At 46.0% G+C, this 24,927-nt stretch overlaps 1 protein-coding gene across 3 annotated transcripts in view; it reads right to left on the reverse strand.

Moving 5' to 3' along the window:
* Positions 1 to 24,927, reverse strand: part of MARK3 (microtubule affinity regulating kinase 3) — a 696,418-nt gene that overhangs the window by 277,987 nt on the left and 393,504 nt on the right. For all 3 annotated transcript variants that reach the window (XM_085626305.1, XM_085626304.1, XM_085626306.1), the window contains exon 13: positions 321 to 532. In XM_085626305.1, the coding sequence (XP_085482431.1) occupies positions 321 to 532 (212 nt within the window). The remainder of the gene's footprint in view (positions 1 to 320; positions 533 to 24,927) is intronic.

Here is a 24,927-nt window from a genome sequence, read left to right on the forward strand (position 1 = left end):
AGTTTAGGAAAAGCCAAAACTGCAGGTGTGTCAAGTATGATATTCTGGGTGAGTACTGTGGCCTTGTTTACAGACAGTAGTTCAAATTGTTTCATGGAGATCACTGAACCAGAGCTCACGATACAGGTCTTGTGTGTCAGTAGGCTAAGAAATCCAAAATTAGATAATATCCACTGGTTGCACAAGGTGCTTTTTCTCTTAATGTCTTTCAAGCCGCAAAACATTTATTTATAGAAAGTGAACTATCATACTCAATGAAGAAAATAAGAAGAGGATTGAAAATAATAAAATGGATCTGGAAAATAAAAAAATATACTTACATTGGGGACAACTGAACTCTTTTTGCGTTCTGGTATATCTGCTTTATTTGGATTATTTGCATTTCCGAGCATGGGACTGGGTGGTGTTGTCCCTCTTCCAGCATTGATACTTGGCTTTCTTGGATGACCGTTTTCCTCTTTTAAATCGTTATCTGTGGCATTTGTCTGACTTCGTTTCGGATAAGTCACAACCGGAGGAACAGCTGGTCCAGCTACAAAAATATATTAATTTGTTTTCTTTTATTAAATATCAAGGCATAAACATTATAAAAATACAGGGACCTTAGAAAAACATTCTCAAATGTAAGCCAACCACCAAAACCTTAAATTACACCTATATTATCCAGCTCTTCCAATAAGGAGTTAGAGAAAGATGTGTGCAGTGGTTGAGACAGACTAATTTCACAAAAAAACATTCACTTACGTGTAACTAGCATTTTGAAGTTTGTCGAGTAGCAAATTTCTACGCTGTGCATATTGCGGACATCTAATCTTGGGTCTGGAAAAGTACAAGTTGTCTGTCATTAAGTATCAGTTTCTGCTTCATACATGCATCTCCCATGGCAGAGGAGACAATGTGCGTTGCCCTACAGCGAAGAACAATTTGGTGCCCATTTCAACATTGAGCCGGAAACCCATACATTTGGCAAGCAACAGCATAAAATGGTGTCCCAAAAATTGGAACATTTCAACTTTTTGAAAAAATTCAGACCCTTAGGCACGCTATGCAATGCTATCATGGACAACAGCTGATAAGTACTGGGCCCCTCTGTCAGGACTAAGTTAATTTATGCCGCGAGAAACTGGTGTGCACACTCATACAAAAATAGAACACAGCCTGAGGAACCAAAAGTAGCCCTGGGAAAAATGCTCAAACCTGCCCGCTCCCTTCATGTCCTCACTCCACTCTTACCATACCCTTCCATTTTCTCTTATTATCTCTCCGACTACTCCACAAGAGGACATAAAAACATTAAATGCTGTACTTGCACAAACCCAACAATGGTTAGCTCAGAACCATCTGCTGCTAAATACTCTCAAAATTGAATTAATCTTGATCTTCCCACGCAATCACTCGGCTCCTACCCTTGACTGGTTTAAACAACTCACTGCTCCGAACTGCACCCCTCCTGTTGTAGACTCTGCCAAATCTTTAGGTATCACCTTGGATAAACACTTAAACATGCAAGCGCACATCAGTGCTACTATTAGGGGAGCCAACCTCCAACTTAACACACTTAAGAAAATCAAACCTTTCCTCCTCCGCCGAAGACCTCAGGCCGGCAGTTCAATCCTTAGTTATCTCTAGATTGGAATATGGTCTGGTGACCCTTGCTGGACCTTCCAAAGCTAGCTTGGCCCACTCAGAGCTACCCTGAACGCATCGGCTAGACCCATCACGGGCTCTAGTAAGTATGAAAACATCTCCCCTGACCTTTTGCAACTAAATTGGCTATCTATCGAAGCCAGAATCTGACACAAGATAGCTTGCCTGACTCATAAAGCCATACACTACAACACCCCGATCTACCTGGCAAATAAGCTTGAACTTTCAGGCTCCAGCCGGAACCTTAGAAGTACATCCACCCTACTCTTGAAACCTCCAAGATTCAAAAAGAAAAGATCTTACAATCGTGCTTTCACTGGTCTTGCTCCGAGAATCTGGAACTCCATGCTAACCACCCCCTTCCCCCCTCCCCTGTTCAGATCTAATCCTTCCACTGCATCCTTTAAGAAACTTGTCAAACGTCTATTCTTGAACGAACTTTAACAACATCAACCTGTGATCATGCTAATTTTTTTGTTAATACTCAAATTCTTGTTGTACTACACTGATGCGTTTTATTGTATACTTTCATGTTATTTTGCTCTAGGGCACCTTATCTGCATCAACTTGTGATCTTGCTCTTGTATTGTTAATACTCTGTTTCTTGTTGCACTTCGCTGGTGCGTTTTATTGTATGCTGCTATGCTCTTCGTGGTCTAGGGCACCGCTGATACCCCCAAACTCTTAACCTGATCAATTTCCCCCTTTGTTGTAACTTCACCTACTGTCCCATTGTGTTTGTACCCTTGCTTTTGCCAATTCTGTACAGCACTTGGATACCAGTATGGGTTTGTTCATGCTTTACAAAACTATTCAAATAAATAAATACATACTCTCTCCCCCGGCTCTCTTTCGGACTCTCTCTTGAACCCCATTGTCCCTGCTGCAATAATCTCTGGGAGATGTGGAAAGTGAGAGAGGCACTTGGAGCAGCTCTGGCCTACCAAATTCTGCCTTTAAAGGCTCCAGTCCACTGGAGACAAGCCTGATGCAATAAAATGCCTGTCTGGCTCTGGACACAGTAGGACCAGGATATGAAAATCTGTGTGGTTGCCCATGTCCAACAGACTGAGCCTAAGTGTGGGAATCATACAAAATCAGAATGTATGTGACCTAAGAAGAGAAGAAAGGTCAACCTGGCTGCAGAAGAAGTTAGATTGCACATACCAGGAGGAGTATCCTGATCCAAGGAATGAGAGCCCAGGACCCAGCACATTGCAATGATCCTCCTGAGCACAGCTTAAAGACTGCTCAGGAGCCACTAGCTAACCCAACCCAGCTGCCACAGAAAAACAAAAGACACATCTGGGCAAGAAGCTGCTTCAGTGTCTGGACCTGATGAGAAGTATGAACCTGCATCATGGCTGACCCTCCTGAATATCCACAGGGTCCCAGTTCCTACCTCTCATGCCACTCAGGGGAGGATCAGGGGACAGTCCCATTTAATAGTGTGGTCAAAAGAAGGATCAGAGATAGCCCAGTGGTCTTGAGCTTCACAGACACATTTATTTCTGAACAGATACCAAGTTCTGGGAAAGTGTGTGGGGCATTTAGGCACTAGGAATGGGGGGGGGGGGGGGGGGGGGGGTGATTCCCTCTGGGTGAGCCGTGTGAGATGATGCAGAAGCCTCCCTTCCCCTCTATTCTGGCAGATAAAGACAGATCTATGGGGTCGGATAGCAGAGCAGTCCATCTCAAGGCCAACAAATATGGTGCTGATGGGCAGGGCACTATCACTGTTGAACGTAAGGATAACAAGAAAAGAGATGGCATTTTTCAACCTGCTGTAAAACTGTCAGTTGGTGATGTACAAAGACTGGAGAGTCTTCTTTCCAATTCGAACCCAGAAAAAAGACCCTTCAAGGCACGAAAAAAACCTCTATTCAATAGGGAGAGGTGAGAGTATATGTTGTGCCATTACTGAGAATCAGCATAAGTGGTAAAGTGTTTCTTCACCGAAGAGGTAAGAGCAAGAGAATTTCTAGAGTCTCTAAAGACTAAGCGTGGCCATGTAGGATGAAACTTTGCTTAGGTTGGCCAGGTGCCTTGTGGTGTCATCTATGTTGACTCTCTCCCAGTTTCATCCAGTGTTCTGGTAGTCTGTTTATGGTCACCTGAAGTTATGACTAGCACCCATCCACTTGTCCAGTGGACATAAATATGAAGAATGATGATGCCTGTGTTGTTGTTTGCTACGCGTCACACAAAACTTTATAAACCGTGACTTATTATTGTGGGTTCTTTCATGGATATGCAATTTCAAATAATAAAAACATTTAAAACACAAAGCTAGTGATAATCCTAAGCAGACAAGTTGCTAGTGATGACTAGTGTGCTTTAAGGCTGCGGTAGGTCCCTTTGGTCCAGGGGTTTTCCCCCACCACTGTAAAATCATGACAGCCACCAGTGGTTACTAAGATACAGCATGCTACACTAAGACCACCATAAAACAGTGAAATTGCCCACTATGTTGCCATCATCCCCATCAAAGAGAATGTCTAGTCCAGTCCTTGTCTGGACTTCAGTTAACTGGGCTGTGCCTTTTACTGGGCACCAGTGGCTGGCAACAGGGTCACCAGTAGCACAGCCAGAAGGACCCCGATATATTTTCTGGGGATGGTTTTGGTATGCATATTGTCACTCTTTTTAATGCAGGCACTCGGGAATATTCCTAGGATGGCCTTTATTTGGAGCTAAATGAAAGCCTAGCTTCAGTATCCCTGGTCAGCATCTTGTAAAGCACCCCTAACCTCAATCCTTTAAGGGTTCTGAATGCTTATCATGACACCAGAATTGGCACAAAGAATCTTATTAAACTAACTTCTAGAGCTTAGCATAATAAAGATATAAAACATTTGGGGATGTATCTTGACCCCTGAAGATGCTCGGGTATGGATTGTTTTTGTGCACCGCATGCATAAGAACTAGTTTACATATCTATCTTCAGTGCCCATTATTTCAGCACTGACTGGATTCTAAGGGGGAAAATTCCCAAAAACCGTGCGATAATCATCGTCAAAATAGGCTAACGCAATTTTTCATATCGCAGTCCATCGCGGGAAAATAACTCTGTGTTAACGTCGTATTCACAACATGGAGGTAACATGCAATAGTTTTCTGATAACGCGCCAAATGTCCGCGATAAAATCACAGAGACGGCGATTAAAATTTAAACCCAAACGTGAAAAAAGCTGCGATGGGCCCAACTGCGATAAAAAATAAAGCAATAAGCAGCGCCAGGCCTGCAAGTCCCACAAGTCAGGTGGGAAAAATCACTATAAAAGCGGCAACAAAAATCACAAACAAAACACAAACATCTGCGAAGCACCATGGAGGTAGCCGGAGCAAGTACAGAGGACAACCAGAACCCCACATTCTGCAATTCTGTGGCTGAGGGGCCATGCAGTTTTTGGAAGGTCAGCTGTCTTGTTCTGCGCTGCCTCGGTGGTAGTCCCCTGGGGGGGCCCTGGGGTTGGTGGGTGTTGTGGCCCTCTTGGGTCTCCAAGCTGCATGTTAGTAGCTCAATGGCATCTGTTGGTCATCAGATGTGGCTCTGGGCTGGGCTCCCTTTCTACTGCAGGTTGTCGTCCTGCTTAACACCAGTAAGAGGCAGGTGTTAAAACCCTGCTGCTAACGCGTCTTATCGCCGGTTTTTGGATCGCATCGCAGATCTGGCTGGTCGTTGAGAATATCGCAAAGTGGTGTTTGAGTGTTTTTGTACGGGAACGCCTACTCTGCATATCATTAGCGTTAGTTGTCATTCTCATCTGTGGCGTTTTTTGCGGCAGCTGTAGCTGCAAAACTGGCGATATCGGCAGTTTGCACCAGCTTGAGAATAGGGCGATAAATCTATCGCCACTTTTGCGGCGCTAAAGTCCTTGAGAATATCCCCCTGAGTTTCTAAGACACTACCTTCTAGTAGAAATCTTGACTCTTTGGCCTACCCTTAGAAGCCACATGCCTTAAGGACACCACATTACTGGCACAGTGCAGCCCACCATCTTGTGCAGCACACACATGAATGTCATTCAGTTATTGAAGAAGGAAATGTTTATGGTGGCCGTTTCATGGCTATCCAATTTTTAGTGCAACAGTATTGTGGGCCTGGGACACCAGGGATAAACATTAGCCCTGAAAGGTGATGCTCATCTTGCCCTAACTGCCCAGGAGCGTAAGGGAAGGCTGCACAATTCAAATGCTCTGCACAGACTAAAGAGCAACGTCCTCGCCAACCAGAAATTAGTGATTGAAGCTGAGGCTTGAGACAATATTCTTAAAATTCTGACCTTCTAGACGCTCCTTGAGTAGTGTGAAAAATTGCACTATAGTATTTTAACAATGTATGCACAGATAAGTAGGTTGTAGCTCAGCAAAAGTCAGCAAGATGTATACCTAGAAAGTCCATAGTCACTGTTTTTCTTGCATGTGGAAAGCTGTCTAGGCATAGTCTGTAGTTGCCAATTAATATTGGCATAGCAGCCTACTATTCATCTTGCAGAAACCAATTTGGAACTGAGTAATCCCCAGTATAGGTGGAAGAAAACACAACTGGAGTGTATTGCAAAAGCTATACTATGGACTGTTGATTTCTGACGAAAGAACAAAGTTACTTACATTCTGCAACACTATTTCAAGGGGATACTCTTAACGCAAACATCGCCCGAATTGATCCAGAAGAATTTTCAGCAAAGCCCCTGCATACCATTAGGCAGCATCATGCTGCTTCGTGTCACCTCTGTTTTGCCCCAGAAGTGACATCTGGAGCCGCATTTAGGCACAACCCAAGCAAACAGACGTCAGTTTCTTTCTGAAGATCATCCATGCCCTTGGAAGCAGAGCCCAAAAACAAATTTTTCATGCAAGTGAGTACATCTCATCTCAAATCATCAAGACAGGCCTTGAAATGGGCCCTCAACCCTTTTGGAGGTTGCTTTTCAGGCCATTGTGTAGCAGATCTTAAGACCAAGGACTATCCATCTGGCCAAGAAACATTTCTGCATCACACAACCTTTCTGTACACCAGAGTACACCATAAAGAGCTGAATGCCCATCCAATGGTCTTTGGTGCGCTCAATATAAAGGGTGAGTGTTCTTTTGGGGTCCAGATGAAGCCTCTCCTCCTCTTTCGAGGGATGAAGTGGGGAAAGAACACCAGGAGAGTGGTGAACTGTTAAACGTGAAAGGAAATAACTTTCGGGACAAAGTCCGCTCTAGTTCTCAGTACCAGTTTGTCCGGAAAGAAGATGGTGTAGGGCAGCTGGTTTGACAGAGGCTCACTCATGCAACATGATGAGGTTATGGCTATGAGAAAGACTCTTTAGGGTCAAGAAACGCAAGAAAAGGAGTTCACAAAGAAAGTAAAGACCCAATGATGGCCCCATCACAAAAGAATTGTATTTTTGGGGGGGGGGGGGGGGAAGAGGGCGGAAGGATCTAGACTAAGCCTTTGAGAAAACTAACCATAACAGGTGATCTGAGCTAACACGAATAACGCAAAGAGGAAGAAAGAGAAGAGTAGAAAAATAACCTTTAACAGTGCCCACTGCAAATCCTTGCAGGGCCAACACAGAGCAAAAAAGAACACATCAAACATTTAGCTTGCAATGGGTCCATGTTATGGATGTTAAGCCAAGACTCTAGATTGCTGGAAGACTCCCTATGCCCCATCCAGGTGTAACGGTCATTCATGATCTGCTAGGTGACACCGGATGAGTTTGTCCACCCTGATGTTTAAAGATCCCGCCCAGTGGTGTATAATCACGAAGATGCCCTGATGATTTAGCCAGATCCAGAGGAGCAGGGCTTCTTGGCACAGAACCCAGGACCGCACCTCACTCTGCAATATCACATGGCAGTGGTTTTGTCAATGAAGATCTGAACTAGCCTCCCTTTGATGTTGAAAGGATTTCAACACCGACAAAGGCCCTCAACACCAGTAGGTTTGATGTAGAGAGAGTCATCTGATCTCCTCCACTTCTCCAAGATGACCTCCCCAACCCAGTAGTGACATGTCACCATCGACAGCTCTGAGTGGGGTAGAGAGAGGGGTCTGTTGCAGTTCTAATTGCACTCAAACATCCACCACTGCAGATCTTTTGCAGTCTTCTCCGAAAACTGGATGGAGTCCAACAGGTTCCTGTGGTGCTGCGCACACAGACTTCAGATCCCAATGCAGAGCCTGCATATACCATCTGACATGGTCGAGAAACAGGGTGCAGGAGGCCAAGAAGCTCAGAGCCATGCTCCCTGAGTTCCAGGACAGAGTCTGAATTATCAGGATCATAGCCAAAATGGCCTGTGCGCTTTGTTAAGGAGGGAAGGAACATTCGTGTACTGTATCCAGGAAGGCTCTGATGAAGGGAAGCCTCTACGAAGGAATCATGTGTGATGCTGATGTATTCATCGTGAACCCCAATGATGTAAGTTGGTTCACAGTCATATGAGGTGGTCGACGACTGACTCTAGCTCACCCGCCTTCAACAGCCAGTAGTCGAGGAATTGGCAGGCTGGTACATCCAACTTACAAAGGTACGCTGCAACCACTGTAATACCTATTGTGAACATCCAAGGAGCTCTAGTGAGGCCAAAAGGGAGCACAGTAAATGGAGAATGCTTGCATCTCACCATGAATTGCAAGTAGCGCATGTGGGCCTGCAGGATGGGAAATCAAGCAGGTCCAACGCCACACAGTCCCTTTTTCCAAGATCAAGGGCACAAAAGATCTAGGCTGGAATGAGCATCTTGAATGTATCCTTCTGAATGAAGGAATTGAGGCATCTAACATTTAAAATATGGTGCAGGCCTCCGCCCTTTTTCAGCACAAGTATTTAGCAGTAACACCTATAGGAAAGTGCCCCTTATTGACATGGTCATCCCCATTTTTTTTTGTCTGGCATTTGATGCAATTTTGACAGACGTGCACTAGGTTCCTGCCATCCAGGTCCCCAGTGCCAAATCTCTTTCCGTAAAACTGTACAATTGTTTCCCTAATTGGCAATTCCTTTAAGACCCCCTGTAAGTCCTTAGTAAATGGTACCCCTGGTACCTAGGGCAGGGAGACTAAAGAGGGTTCCTAAGGACTGCAGGATGTATTGTGCCACCCTATGGGACCCTTCATAAAACTCATGCAAACTGCCACTGCAAACTGCATGACATGGGGCAGAGAAAAGTGAAGGCACAACATAGCACACATGCCTGTAGAGACTCCATGTAATATAACCAAGTAACCGATACAGCAGGCCTTACAGCCCTAAGGCAGGGTGCATTATACGTGCTGACATATGCACATCAGCAGATATGCCCCATTCATGTCCATGTCGATTCTTGGACAGTGCCAGTAAATAGGGAAGCCAGCTTGAGTCATCTCACAAAGGGAACCTAAGAGCGAAGAAGAACCAGGATGACCTCCACTCATAAATCTCAAACACAAAAGCCTGGTTACATGCTTACACATAGAAGTCCAATTTTCCAAGAGGGTTGCACCCATTCTTATTCGGTTGTACAGGCGTATCTAGTTCTACCCATCCCATGTGTCATTGCATTTCTAAATTCAAACAGCTGCATGGGGCAAAGGTGTCTGACATACATTTTTTAAACCGTGAGCCCCAAATAAGACATTATAGTGTCATTTGTGGTGAATTTGAGAGAACTGCTTTTGTAGTTCAGATAAGATTGTCATGTTCTAACCCTGTTCCTAGATGGCCGCAAGGATTAGATGAGAAACTAACGGTGGGATAAGGGTGGTTACCGCCATGGACATTGACTTGCGGTTAGCCCATGACACGAACCAGCAGTTTCAATTATAGACACCATGGTGCCTCATGTGAATAATGAAATGATGAAGTCGAATAAATTTTAGCGGTCCCCCTATTGTCCGATTTTTACTGATCGCGAATTGACTTCGTTCTAGGCTGGCACCTACTCCATCCCCCAGCGATCAGGTTAAAAACTTTGGGGTGTGGCTGGATACCAAGCTCTCGTTTGAGAATCACACCAGATTGGTGGCCGGGAAATGTTTTGGAGTAATGAAAGGGCTTCGAAAGACCCTAGATGTACTTCCTGTGGCAGCCAGAAAAACCCTGGTCCATGCGCTAGTAACTTCACACCTGGACTACGGAAATGCTCTGTACCTGGGAGCAAGTAGCAAATGTCTGAAGAGACTTCAATACATTCAGAACGCGGCGGCCCGCCTTGTTCTGATGCTGCCCAGGAGAGCTTCCTCTAAGAATGCCCTCGCGACCCTTCACTGGCTCCCGATTAAGGAGAGAATCCTCTTCAAGGCCCTGTGTGTCAGTCACCGCATTCTGCAGGGAAAAGGGCCAACCTATCTGCACAACCTACTATCCCCTTATACTCCAACCCGGCATCTGAGATCTCGAGGGATGGGACAGGTCAAAATACCGACTATTAAAAGAGCAAGAATGGGTGGCCGATCCTTCCGATATCTGGCGGCTAAGAACTGGAATAACCTCCCCCTCGATCTCCGGATGGAACCATCGGAATCGCGCTTTCGTAAAAGACTGAAAACATGGCTGTTCCACCTGTAGGTTCCTCTTTCAGATGGGTACAAGACTGCTCCAGACGAGTCTTTATTAGCCGCAGCACGGGGACACACTAGTGAGTGTAACCATGCGCTTTATAAACTTACTTATTATTATTATTATAAGTGAAACTGATTATGCCGTTTGGGCACTAACTGGGAACAGCTTCCAGGATGCGGTCAGCGGAGTGCGCGGACAACTTCCAGGACGCGAGACGCCAATTTACTTTTTAAGCGGACTTGGCGACCAGGATCCAGCGGTTACAGAGGTAAATGCGAGCGCTCGGACTGGCGGTGAGTCCTATATTCAGTTGGTCTGACCGATGGTTGCGATTGAGCGGGAATGTACAACCAGTCAGGATGCAATCATGGGTGTTGATTTTTAACTGTAAGAGTGTGGTGCACTGGCAGTTTCTTTTCCACCTATTAAAGATTCCAGTATTTAACAAGGTTGTCAGTACTCTATAAAAATGGAGTGGTTCAAATTTGAAAATACAGGGAAGGAGTTCTTTTTGTAACTTGTGGTAACGTGCACATATTCACTGTGAGGCACCCGTTTTGGCTGTAGGGGGTCATGACCCTCTGACTTCTTCCGGTGATTTGCAGGTAAGAATCCACCTAGCAACTATCCGGTAATTACATTATAGACAGATAACATAGGAAAATGTAGTGGTTGCTCACTGGATGTAATGTTAGACATCTAATTTCTATGCTACCGGCGTTATTTCCCCTTTTTTATCTTTTCTTCTACAAACAAACCCTATAGGTCTGGTGCATCCTTGAGGTGGATTTGTCCCCCCGTGCCCTGATGAAACTGCCACAGAATTATCAGCCATGAAACAGGTCAGCCGTTCATGTTAAGATGGTCTAACCATGACAATTTTGTTTTAACTGAGTGAGGACACTGTCAAAAATAAAAGATAGATGTGATGGGTGTCCGAACTCTTTTTTTTAACCTTGGGAGAGTACACTTTAACTCTTTTGTATAATGGTGTAGGAAGCGGACTCTGTATATATTATACCAAAATGAGGTATAGTGTGCACAGAGTCCAGTGGAACCCCAAAGGTAGGCAGAGGTGTAGGAAGCTGGCTCTGTATATACTATACCAAAGTGAGGTATAGTGTGCACAGAGTCCAGTGGATCCCTAAAGGTAGGCAGAGGTAAAGTTAGATAGCACCTCACTCTCTATTTGTGGTAGTGTGGTTGAGCAGTAAGGAAATATCAGAGGACAGTGTTAAGCATTTGTTGTACACACTCATTCAGCAAATGAATTCACACACTCCTAGACTGAACTTCAGACCAATTGTTTTTGTATAAAAATATTTTTTTAGTTATTTTATTTTCTAGAACCAAGCAAGCCCGACAAAGGTAAGTGATAAGTACTTTGCAGTAAATATACAGCTGTAATACAGTTTGGATTTGTAAAAGTTTATATGCACTTTGTTTTGACTTACAGTATGGTTTCAGGGAAATGCAATACTCTGTAAATACAGTACATAGACTTGAATGGGCTTTTCGGTAAAATTACAGGTAAGTTACTTTTGAGATTACTTTTCTTACTCAGTGAAGTAGACCTGGATACTACTCTGGGACATTTCCTGCAAACAGGCAAGTAAAACTGTTTTTGTTAGTACAATTTTAAAGAATTTCTTTAGGTTTTCAAACTCCACACGTTTCCAAGAAAAACAGTCAATGTCATCCAATGGAAGGAGAATGTTATCGGTTTTAAGGTAAATATTTGGTAGTGGGAGTTGAAGTTCTGTGGGTAGACTCAGGGGTCCCCCAGGGTCAAGGATGCACTCTTGTTACACCCTCAGCTGCACTAGGACGGCCGGGTGCAGTGTGCTGAGGCCCAATGTTATCCAATGGGGGTTAGGGGGCCTCCGGTTGGTGGCTGCGGACTAGCAGGCCACTTGGTTATGGGAGCAAAGCTCCTGGACTTTAGCTCACAGCAAATGGGGAAACAAAGTAGCACCAAAGGTGCACCCTCAGCGGCACTAGGGCGGCTGGGTGCAGGGTGCTGTTTCGACGTCGGGCGCCCTATTTTAAATGGGGAACCTCCGGTTTACAAAGGCACTGCAGGCTTGGGGACGAAGGTCTTCTGGGTGCGACCACCACTTCGAGAGGAAAGTTGGGAAGTTAGGGGTTGGTTAGGCACTGTCGGTTTGGGCACACAAGGCCATGGGGTGTCGGGTGCAGGGGTGCCTTTCGGTGTCGGATCTTCTTACCAGCTCCTGGTCGCGGTTGCTGCAGCCCTTAGAGGCCTTCCCTGGTCACAGTGCCCTTGGTACCGGTGGTACCATTTACAAGGGGCTTATCTGTGGCAAGAGAAGGCTAATTGGGTTTTGTTTTTAATGCAGTTTAGGTAAAGAACATAGGTCCTGGGTACCTGTTTGGCAGGAACCCAGGGCACACTCAGTCCAAGTAAATCAGCAGTTTAACAAAAAGTGGGGGCAAACATGCAAAAAGAGGGCACTTTCTTACAATTTCAGGCCCTTTTAAGGAAAGATGCCATAGAGAAGGTCCCGGCATCGGATTCAGAACTGGGTCTTGTTTATATTGTTGGTCCAAAACGAGGTACACTGTGTGGAGAGTCCAGGTAACCCTTATTGGTTTACAGAGGCAAAAATGACAACACTTAATGCTCTCTTTTTTGGTAGTGTGAGCGAGCAGTTTAGGCTTATCATTTGTTGTACTCGGAGTCAACAAATGAGACACAACTCTCAAGAATAAATCTGAGACCAATTTAGGAAAAGAAGTTCTATTTTTATATAAATTTTGATACCAAGAAATTTGTTATCAAAGTAAGTACTTTTTTTAACGTTCCAGTGTGATATTTAGGTGTATCACACGGAGTAGAAAAATTAATACAACAAGTATCTGCAAAGTAATTCAAGGTAATCTAACAGTAATTTTCTTCATTCAGCTTGCTTGTATTGTTCAACCTGCCTTGAAAATGAATATGCTACTTACCAGTATGCATCTGTTCTTGGCATGTAGGGCTGCTGACATTCATATCTGTGCATAGATCGCCGCCTAGTGTTGGGTCCGGATGTTTGCACGTTGTTGTCCTGGAAGAGTCTTCGAAGTATCCTTGGATAGGTGACTCCTCCCCTGGACTACAGTGCGCATGGGCATCCTCTCCATCCTCAGATTGTTTTTCGCCATTGTGGCAGTGATGGAGTAGATACAGAAAGTGATGACCATGCTTGCAGTAATTCTGAGAGCTGCAGCTGCGACAGGCGCCGGGGAGGAGGGAGGGCGATATGAATGTCAGCAGCCCTACATGCCAAGAACAGATGCATACTGGTAAGTAGCATATTCAGTTCGAGGCATGTGGGCTGCTGAATTCATATCTGTGCATAGAATACATAGCAGTGCCCTCTATTAGCGGCGGCTACCCGTGCCAGCTGCAGCGGTCTGAAAAAGTGTCTTGAGAACAGCCTGTCCTACAGCTGCCTGCTGTTTTGACTGCACATCTACACAATAGTGTTTTGTAAATGTGTGTGTAGTGGACCATGTGGCTGCTCTGCATATATCATGCAGGGGAATATTTCCTAGGAAGGCCATGGAAGCCCCCAACTTACGTGTTGAGTGGGCTCGTGGTGGAATAGTTAATGTGCGTTTTGCCTTTTGATAACAGATTTGAATACACTTAACTATCCATCTGGCTATCCCTGCTTTGGAGATGGCGTTACCTTTGTGGTGTGGGGCAAAGGCAAAGAACAGTTGTTTTGTCTTCCTGAATGGTTTAGTCCTGTCGATGTAGTACATGAGGGCCCTCCGTACATCTAGTGTATGTAGTGCCCTTTCTGCAACAGTTTGTGGGTTTTGGAAGAAAACGGGCAGTTCAATAGTCTGATTCATGTGGAACTGCGATATTACCTTGGGCATGAATTTGGGGTTGGTACGTAGTACGACCCTGTTGGCGTGAACCTGAATAAATGGCTCTTGAACGGTTAGTGCCTGGAGTTCACTAACTCTTCTTAGGGAAGTAATCGCTACTAGGAAGGCCACTTTCCAGGTAAGGAATTGAATCTCGCATGAGTGTAGAGGTTCAAAGGGTGGACCCATCAGGCGTGTGAGGACCAAGTTGAGGTTCCACATTGGAGCCGGTGGGTGACTAGGTGGAATGACTCGTTTGAGCCCTTCCAAGAATGCTTTGATGGCAGGCACTCTGAATAGAGAGAGGTGCTGCCTGGTTTGCAGATAGGCTGATATTGCGGTCAGATGGACACGTATAGAGGTGTACGCCAGATTGCATCGGTATAGGTGTAAGAGGTAACAGATGATGTTGTGGATGGATGCGTCCAGCGGGTTGATGTCATTATTACCGCAATAAATGACGAACCTTTTCCATTTGGCTGCATAGCAAGCCCTGGTAGTGGGTCTCCTGGCCTCCTTGATGATGTCCATACAGTCAGGTGGCAGGTTGAGATAGCCAAACTCTAGGACTTCAGGAGCCAGATCGCCAGGTTCAGCTGTTGCGGATCTGGGTGCTGAACCTCTCCATGGTTCTGCGTCAAATGCGCGGGTTTGATCCGCAGCCTTTGATGCGGCACCACGGAAAGTTCGAGGAAGGTGGTGTACCACGGCTGGCGTGCCCACGTGGGAGCAACTAGGACGAGTGTCAGGGAGTGTTGTCGTAGTTTGCGAGCCACCAGCGGTATCAGCGGCGCTGGGGGAAAAGCGTACGCAAATCTGCCGGACCAGTTCATCCATATCGCATTGCCCTGCGACTGCGGATGTGGGAATCTGGCGGCGAAGCTTTGGCATTTTGCGTTTTCGCTTGTCGCGAATAGGTCTATCTCTGGATGACCCCACTGCTGGAAGTACGGTTGGAGTACTGATGGGTGTAACTCCCACTCGTGCATCTGGTGGCTGTGTCTGCTGAGCAGATCCGCCATCTGGTTGTCCTTGCCAGGGAGGTGTTCCGCCATGAGGAACATGTTCCTCTGAATGGCCCACTTGCACATGCTCTGAGCCAGATGAGACAACTGTGGAGAGTGTGTTCCTCCCTGCTTCTGTATGTAGTACATGGCAGTCATGTTGTCCGTCCGGATCAACACGACTTTGTTGCACAGCTGTACTTTGAATGCCTTCATGGCCAGGAAGATTGCCATCAGTTCCAGAAGGTTGATGTGCATCTTCTTCTGTTGTGTCGTCCATAGTCCCTGCACTGTGTAGTGGAGTACATGAGCTCCCCATCCCTGGAGAGACGCGTCCGCTGTCAGTACTATTTGCGGAACAGGCTCTTGGAACGGTCGGCCCTTGCAAAGGTTTTGTGGATTCCACCAATGCAGAGAGTTGTATGCCCGACCGCTCACCAACACTAGGTCTTTCAACTGTCCTTGAGCCTGATTCCACTGACGTGCTAGGCACTCCTGAAGTGGGCGCATATGTAACCTCGCGTGCGGGACTATGAAGATGCAGGAGGCCATCATGCCTATCAACTGCATAAACACTTGCGCTGGAAGCGAGTGATTGGGTTTGAACTTGGAGATCAGCAGTTGTATGCTGTTGATCCTCACTAAATTTGGCTGAGCTGTGGCCGCCAGAGTGTCTATAGTCGCACCTAGGTACTGTTGTACGTGTGCGGGCTGGAGATGGGACTTTGGGTAATTTAGTGAGAATCCCAGACTGTGAAGAAGGTGAATGGTGCGGGACATGTGGCTTGCACATTGCTGGGCTGACTTCGCTTGAACGAGCCAGTCGTCTAGGTAGGGGTAGACGTGTATATGCTGCCTCCGTAAATGTGCTGCCACCGTAGCTAGGCACTTCGTGAAAACCCTGGGCGCTGTCGTCACGCCGAAGGGAAGGACTTTGAACTGATAGTGCTGCCCCTGAACAGTGAACCTGAGGTATTTTTTGTGTGAGGGGTGGATGGGTATGTGAAAGTACGCATCCTTGAGGTCCAGTGAGGCTAGGAAGTCTCCCTGCTTGAGAAGCGGAAGGACTTGCTGTAGGGTGAGCATGTGAAAGTGCTCTGAAAGAATGTACTGGTTCAGGGGTCTCAGGTCTAATATAGGCCTGAGCGAGCCGTCCTTCTTTGGAATTAAAAAGTAGAGGGAGTACACCCCTGTACCCTGCTCGTGGATGGGGACGACCTCTATAGCGCCTTTTAGAAGCATACTTTGCACCTCTTGCTGTAAGAGCGTTAAGTGCTCTGAGGACATAGGACGGTTTCTTGGTGGTATTGTGGGTGGAGTGGAGGTTAACTCCAGACAGTAACCGTATTTTATAATATCTTTGACCCACCTGTCCGTGGTGATGGAGTTCCACGTGGACAGGAACCTCTGTAGTCTTCCCCCGACAGGTGTTATGTGGTCGGGAGGAAGGGAGAGGGCGTCACTGCTTGTTCTTGGGGGAGGACCTGGTGTTGCCGTAGCCACGTCCTCTGCCCTTTGTACTGGAGCCACGATATCCACCTCGGGTGTTTTTATCGTAGGTGGTCTGTGTATTGCCTTTGTTATACGTTTGTTGTGACCCCTGTCCTCTACCTGCCCCCTTGTTTCCGGGGCGACGAAAGGAGCCGCTCCGAAAGGACTGAGTTTGGAGGGCGCCCATGGACTTTGCAGTGTCCGTGTCCTTTTTTATCTTTTCGAGGGTGGTGTCAACCTCTGGGCCGAATAAATAGTCGGGGTTGACGGGCTGGTTCAGTATGTTGTTTTGTACCTCAGGCTTGAAGCCTGAGATTCGTAGCCAGGCATGTCGTCGCAGCATGACGCTTGTGTTTATGGCCCTGGCAGCCGTGTCTGCAGCATCTAGTGCACATTTGATGGAAGCATTTGTGAGTAGCTGTCCCTCTCTGATAAGAATTTCTGCACCTTCTTTGAACTGGTCAGGGAGATGTTGGAGTAGTTGCTCCAATGTGTCATAGTGCGCTCTATCGTAGCGAGCGAGGAGCGCTTGAGTGTTGGCTATGCGCCATATGTTGGCAGCCTGGGCGGCAACTCGCTTGCCGGAGGTCTCTAGCACCTTGGACTCTTTGTCCGGGGGAGGAGCGTCACCCGTCGTTTGCGAGTGTGCCCTCTTGCGAGCATTCGCTACGACGATGGAGTCGAGTGGTAATTGTCCTTTGATGTAAGTAGGATCCCCAGGTGCTGATCTGTATTTTTTATCAATCCTGGGGTTTATCACTCGTGCCCTGGTGGGTTCCTTGAAAATGTCCTTAGCTGGTTTGAGGACCCCCTTCAGCATTGGCAGAGTTTTTACATGTCTTTCAGAGGATGCAAAAGTGTCCATTAGAAAGTCATCTTCGATGGTATCTGAGTGAAGCTGTACCCCATGGTTATTTGCAGCACGTTCAATAAGAGCGTTGAACGCCGCAGTATCCTCCGTGGGAGATGTTTTTGCCCCATAGAGTTGTGGGTCCTGTGTATCGAGAGGTGCACTGGGGTCTGCAGGGTCGCCCCAAGTTTGATCAGGGTCCTGCTGGTCATCAGGGTCTGTGTCTACATGGTAGGGTGCTTGGTCATCCATGTAGTCCTCCAATGCATCCGTGTCGGAGCGCGTGGGGGAGAACCGGTGTGGATCATGGTAGGAGGAATGGAACGGTTCATAAAGGAGAGGTTCTGATTCCACCGGCAGCTTCCTTTTTAGTGGGATCCTGAAAGGGTCCAATGGCGGTTCCGAAGTTATTCTTCGGTCGTGGAGAATCATCCTGCCAGTGTCGGCGTCGATGACACGTGACGGAGACGTCTCGTCCGGTGGAACCGGAGTCTGGGTAACCCGTGTCCTGAGTTGGAACATCTTCGGGATTGTGGACGGAGGCAAGCCGAAGGTAATGTTGGCTGGCCCCGTAGAGGTTGCTGGAGCTCCGATCGGGCCGGAACCCGACGGGTCTTTGAGGGCCGCCGCGGTTTTGTTGCTTTGCGTCGCAGCAGGCCGCACTTGGGGCGTCTTTGAGGCTTTGGCACCGGGCAGGGTCGTAGAGCCGGGCGTGGATTTTTTCGGTGCCGGCGGGTCCTCGAGTCGAGGTGTGGAGATCACCGTCGACGTCCTCGATAGGTGAGGCATCGGCGTCGTCGAGGGAGCGACGCGAGGCGAAGCAGGCGGTATTGCTGGCGTCGGTAGCCGAGTAGGTTTTTCGGTGCCGATGGCCTTTTTCCGCTTGTCGACTCCGATGTCGCCCGATTCCAGTTCGGCACCGAAGTCCCTCTTGGTGCGGTCGGTGCCGACGCGTTGCGCTGGCGTCGAAGGCGTGGAAGGCCTCGATCCGACCAGCGCCACTTTCAGTTTCGGTTTCGTAGGAACCGGAGCAGCTTTCGGTTTCGGGGTAGGGAAACCAGCTGGCTTATGCAGCAATGGCTGCCGCTGAACGTCCGAGGCCGGGCCCGAGGGCGGGGCCGAAGAACTACGGGATGGGTCTCGGGTAAGGCCCGAAGGCGATCCCTCGACCGGAGCCAAAGGCTGTGGCGCTGGTGTTTCTTCGGTTTGAACAGGTAGGCCTTGTTCATCATTGGAGCTACTCTCTTCGGCCCCTAAGGCCTCCTCGTCGTCTCCTACCTCGGTGTCGTCTTCACCTCTGTGGAAGAGTGACTCGTCGCCCTCGTCCGATCCGGGGTCGTGTTCGGAAACGGGGCTGGAGGGTATGACTTCTAATTCTTCGACGTCGGCCTCGTCGAAGATGTCTGTTGGGGCCGGTGCCGCGTGCCGCGCCTCGAGTCTCGCCGCTCTTCGGTTCCTTAGAGTCTTCTTGGAACGGAACCGGGCACAGGCCATGCATGTCGATTCGTCGTGGTCCGGCGAAAGGCATTTGTTGCACACCGGATGGACGTCGATGTGTGGGTACTTCGCATTGCATACCGGACACCTTTTGAATGGCGTCCTGGATTCCATCGTCGAAGTAGTTGATGGACAGGTAAATGCGAAAGAAGTCGGTGCTGAAAGTTAGTAAACTAACCAAATGCTATCGAAACCCGATCGATAAACAGTACCGACGCGAACTAAAGGCCTTTTGGCCTCGACCAAATATTTTCCTAACTTGAGCTAAGATAGCACATCCGAACCCAATGGCGGAAAAAAACAATCTGAGGATGGAGAGGATGCCCATGCGCACTGTAGTCCAGGGGAGGAGTCACCTATCCAAGGATACTTCGAAGACTCTTCCAGGACAACAACGTGCAAACATCCGGACCCAACACTAGGCGGCGATCTATGCACAGATATGAATTCAGCAGCCCACATGCCTCGAACTTATCATATACACTTAACTGTGCCAGGCATGCTTGTTCCTAGGAAATAAATAAAACGAAATAATATTTCTATACAAACAAATTGGTCCTTGTTCAGTCTTTGAGTGTGTGACATTATTTGCTGATTGAGTGTGTACAACAAATGCTTAACACTACCCTCTGATAAAGCCTTACTGCTCGCCCCCACTACCACAAATAGACAGTAAGGTGCTATATACTTTTACCTCTGCCTACCTTTGGGGTTCCACTGGACTCTGTGCACACTATACCTCATTTTGGTATAGTATATACAGAGCCAGCTTCCTACAGAAATCCCTGCAGAATGACGGACAGATGTACTCAGTAAATCATTCTGTCATTCTGTTGTATGGGTGGGGAAAAGGTGGCAGGGCGGAAATAAAAAAGGACAAACTAAAGCAGCTTGAACATTGCTGCCAGAAAGCCCAGGAACTAGGACGGTCACTGCAGCTGCTGGTGTGGACTTCCTGTGGCGTATACCCTACACTGACCCCGTAAAGAGAGGGATGATTGTTGTTGATGCAGAGGAGCCTGACACGGTGTGAATTGACACCCTAGTGCAAACTCGAAATGGGCAACATTGTTGGGAATATTGTTTTACAGATGTTGAAAAACCATGGAAGCTCGCAGTAGCTCTACTCTCCTTAAAGCTCCTAAGGAAGAACTTTGCGTTCATCCACGAGAGATGGCTAAACATCTCCTGAAATCTGTGGATCTTATCCACATGTGGCACCAGGGGGGAACCACTGTAGGAAATGTATCCTTTCTGCAGGGTGACCCTGGATTTTTTTGGCTTTTGCTGGACAAAATATTTTTGCTGGCTCTAAGCACTTTATCAATGCCAATCAGTGCTAAAGTGCCTGTGCTCCCCCTTTCAACTTGGTGAAATTGGAACGCCTAAATGGCATTTCTAACCTACCTGTATGTCTCTAGTATATGGTATAAAGTGTTCTGAGGGACTATAAGTCAAATGTCACTAGTGGACTGCAGTACCGATTGGGTCAACCACTAGAGTGACAGTGCAAACATGACAGCAGGCCTATTGTGTGCAGCCTGGCTGTTATACTGCATATTCAATCTGTCAAAATAACCCCTTTTGAAATGTAAAAACCTTCCTTTTAAATATTTGTAAGACATCACAATGTACGCCTTGTCCAAAAGACAGGCTGCATGGTTTTAAAAGTCAGGCCTGTATCAATTTAATTTTAAACAAGCTCTTACATAGAATAGGCCTCAAAAGCTATTTGTACTGTAGCAAGGCTTGCTATTTCATAGGAAAACACTGGGTTACATTTTTCCATTCTATTTAGGTTAAGAAACAGCTAGAAAAGTAATTAAACAACTATTTTTAACAGTTATCAAAAATTGATTTGCCTTTTTTCTCCAACTTCTGCCAGCCAGTCGTTAGGATTTGATTAAGTGTGAAATGCCTCCCAGGAGCAAATAGGGTGACCTAATTGGGCAGAGATGACCCCTTTGAACCGGACAGAATATGCAGAGTAGAGCTGTGAGCATCCCTTTTGAAATGACAGTGTCAAATCCTGCTTGAATGCCAACTCCCACTGGGCAGGTCTGCTGAGGTTTCACATATAACACCAGGAGCATAATTCAAAAGGAGAAAAAAGGATGTCTAAATAATCCCTGTGTATCCACCATCGAGTTACTGGAAAACCCTGATTTGTTCTCCCAGACATATCTCTCTGAAGTTTTGTGAGTATATTGCCTCCTCCAAACTGGACTTCAGAGTTTGATTTGGGAGGTCTAGGATGATCATTGTACACACCCAACACAACCCCAGCCCTCAGAACTCCACGTTTAGTGTGGCCAAAGACGTCTGCCATCTTGAAAGTACCCAAAGTGGGTAGGGTTGGCCACAGAAGTTTTACCACATTGGTTGGGGCCTAATTAAGACTAGCTCAAGCCAGGTGGACAAAACAAGTTACAAGAGCCCTTAGCCTTATCAGTCAATAGTAAAGTGGGACTGGCAAAGATTAGTTTTTTTCTCAGATGCCTTTATGTGCACACTGTATGAGGTAAATCTTTTGGCCTTGTTATATGATTGTCAATAATTTTATGTTGATGACATTGATATATGTAAAGGATGTATACTTAATGACATTGTAGAACATTTACGTGATACATAGCTTGGAGTTTGAACAATGCTTTTAATGTGTGGATTGGATGTATTTTTTTTTATGATTGTGTACGGGTGGTATTATGCACAAGTTTGGTGTTTGATATGGATGTCGAAGATAGGGAGCCCGAAGTTGTACTAAAAAATTTAATATGTATTAAATAATAAAATATGTTTTGAATAGGTCTGTCTCTTGATAGTACTTACCTTTTGAGTCATAGCTTCTATAAGAATAGAAGAAGGCTGTTTCTCTTTTTGTTATATGTTTTTTCCCCTGCTGTTGTCTTCTCCTTATTTCAGCTTTCAGAGCCCTCTTATGTATAGATCACAGTGTATGAGATTACATCAAAGGTGTTTGTGGAGCTTGACAAATTATTAGTTTAATTATTCACAGCATGGAAACTGAGTGAGGTAAAATTACTTTAAAAAGAAAACGGGAGTAGGGGAAGATTGAAGGTACGAGATATGAAGCTCTACTATTTGGCAACCTAGGTACAACATTCAGTGCATTGGCTCGATGAGGGTGATAACTGGGCGGGAAAAAAAAAGGATTACTACAAGGGACATATGGAGACATATATTAGACTATTTGCTGGTGAGTGGTTGAGGAATTCCCTCCTGGCAGACCCACCCTAGTATATTGCGGCATAGATAAGCAAATTTAGCGACACAAAAATTGAAGTTTTGCAGCATCATTGCAGCACTTTATTTGACTCGTAATCTTGCATTTCAGCTTTAAATCTATAGAAACTGCTTTAGCACAGTATTCCACTTTGAAATGGGAATGTTTAAAGTGTCTAACAGTGTTTGTTTGCTATATTCTCCTTTGCAGTAACTTTCTGGAGCATAGGTTAAGCTAAGCACAATAGCACTGGGTTGCTAGTCATCCTGTTTTCTGCGGCACTGTGCTGATTTGGGGTTAGCGGTTCCAATTTGCAGAGCCATCTGCTTTAGGACACCACGTTTTGATATTCCCACTATGTCCAAAAGCCAAACTAGGGGTTTTCCAGCAGCTGCCTGCGATTACCCATCCACTTATTCACCTGGCCTATTACTTGTTAGAGTTCACAAATAGACCCATTCCTTTATCTGACTTTTAGTACGCCAAGGGTTTGGGGCTCCAAGGACAGTTATGTGATTAATTTTGTTTTTTAAATTTGTATCTTCACAGTATTGTTGAGGTTTTATCGTTTGTATAAGTATTCTTGTTTAGCTCTCCATGAGATATTCGGCAGGGGTCATATAAAATTAAATATAAATTAAATAAAAATACCAGAAAAGGTGAAATTGCAACAGGGTATCTAAGGTGTACCCCAGGAGCTGCTCCACGAACAGGACAACTGCCATGGGACAACCATTGTAGGTAACAGATTTTCTTGAAGCATACCTACTTTTTGTCCCCTTTTTAGCTACTGGATGTTGTATTTTTAACTCAGACAGTGCATGGAGGCCTACTAACCGGGCCTCTGTGCCAGTGGTCATGCCTTTAAAACAAGGTATTGTCCAATTGTGACACAATTGGTAAAGGACTTTAGCACCCCTGTAAGCACCTAATAAATGGTACCCCTGGTACCTAGGGCATGGGTCCTAAAGAAGGTCCCTAAGGGCTGCAGAATATCCTATACCACTCTAAGGAACCCACATAAATTCCACATAGACTGCATTGCAGGGCTCCATAACATGGTGTAAACCACGACTGAGAACATGAAATAGCACACTCCTGTGTGCCATGCCAAAGGCACTGCATTTGATATATATATTGGGCTTTTTAGCAGCAAAGCTGTGGAATGTCCTGCCGGCCAATCTGAGGACGGAACCATCTGAGGTGAATTTTCGTAAGAGACTTAAAACCTGGCTGTTTTGCTTATCTTAGGGTAGGTTCAGTTGCCAGTTCTCCTGTTGACACTCTGCTCCTTTTAGAATAGGGCCCTCAGTTTTAGAATGGGTCTGGTTTAGTGTGGGGGGACACCGTGGGGTGTAACCTTTGCGCATTATGAGGCTTATTTGTTGTTGTTATTATTATAATAAGTAAGTCACCTCTACAGCAAGTTTTTGAACCCTAAGGCAGGGTGCATTATATTTAAGGCTCCCTATTTTCCGTTTTTACTGATTTTTACAGATAAATACAGACAGAAAACCATTTATTTTCCTGTCTGTATTTATTTTTAAATGCTGATAAAAACGGAAATTGGGTTGTTTTTGAGTGATTCGAAATGAGATCAGTCATGACTGCGAGGCCAATAGCTGTGCAGACTGACAGACAAGGAGATTAAAAAACATAAAGGACATTTAATAAACAGCCTTAAACAGCAGTAGATTTGCACAACCTTGATACTAACATGTGCATAATTTCTTATAAGTGCATATTTTATCATCTGTGTGTGTATATTTATCATTGAAACCTGTCAGGCGTTCAGGCACGAGCGTACGTTAACTGGTTAAATAAATGCAGAAATATACATATTTCAACTTCATTTTTTCCCAAAGCCTTAAATAAATATGGATAAATACTGGTAAAATTTGCAAAAAATAAATATGGATAAATACAGATGGAAATGACTAAAATATAAATACCATAAAACCGGGAGCCCTAATGAACAAGTTACTTACCTTCGGTAACGCTTTTTCTGGTGGATACAGTATCTGCCTGTGGATTCCTCACCTTGTGAATATCCCCTGCGCCAGCATTCCACTGAACTTTTCTTTCCCAGCACTCCACGTCGACGACGTCACAATGCATCGGCTCCGCTCGCGACTCCGTACGACGTCAACGGAGCCATAAGAAGCCCACGTCGGCGTGATGACGTCAGTTCCACCCATTTTTTCCGAGCCTTCGAGGCGAACAGGTGAACCAACGACAACTCCAAGTATACACAGTATACAGAATACCAACACATAAACATAGCATACAAAGCAAAGGAATGCTAATCAAACAAGCATTTCCTACAAATGTACAAGAAAGTATCAAAACATTCCAACAAGACCTCTTTCATGGTATACAAAGGTGGACAACGGGGAGGCGGGTGGGTCAGTGAGGAATCCACAGGCACATACTGTATCCACCAGAAAAAGCGTTACCGAAGGTAAGTAATTTGTTCTTCTGATGGATACATCTGCCAGTGGATTCCTCACCTTGTGAATAGATTCCCACAGCAGTCCCCACTCCCGGAGGAGGGTGTCCACCTTCCTATACCAGAAAGTCTTGCAACACAGAGCGCGCGAAGTGGCCCTCACTCCTCATCTCTGAGTCCAAGCAATAATGCTTTGCGAAAGTATGGAGGGAGGCCCAAGTCGCGGCTTTACAAATATCTGCCACAGGAACACCCCGGGCCAAAGCAGATGTAGATGACTTAGCTCTAGTTGAATGAGCTCTAATGCCCTCAGGAGGGGT

This window comes from Triturus cristatus, chromosome 9, assembly GCF_964204655.1.
Source record: "Triturus cristatus chromosome 9, aTriCri1.1, whole genome shotgun sequence".
NCBI lineage: Eukaryota > Metazoa > Chordata > Amphibia > Caudata > Salamandridae > Triturus > Triturus cristatus.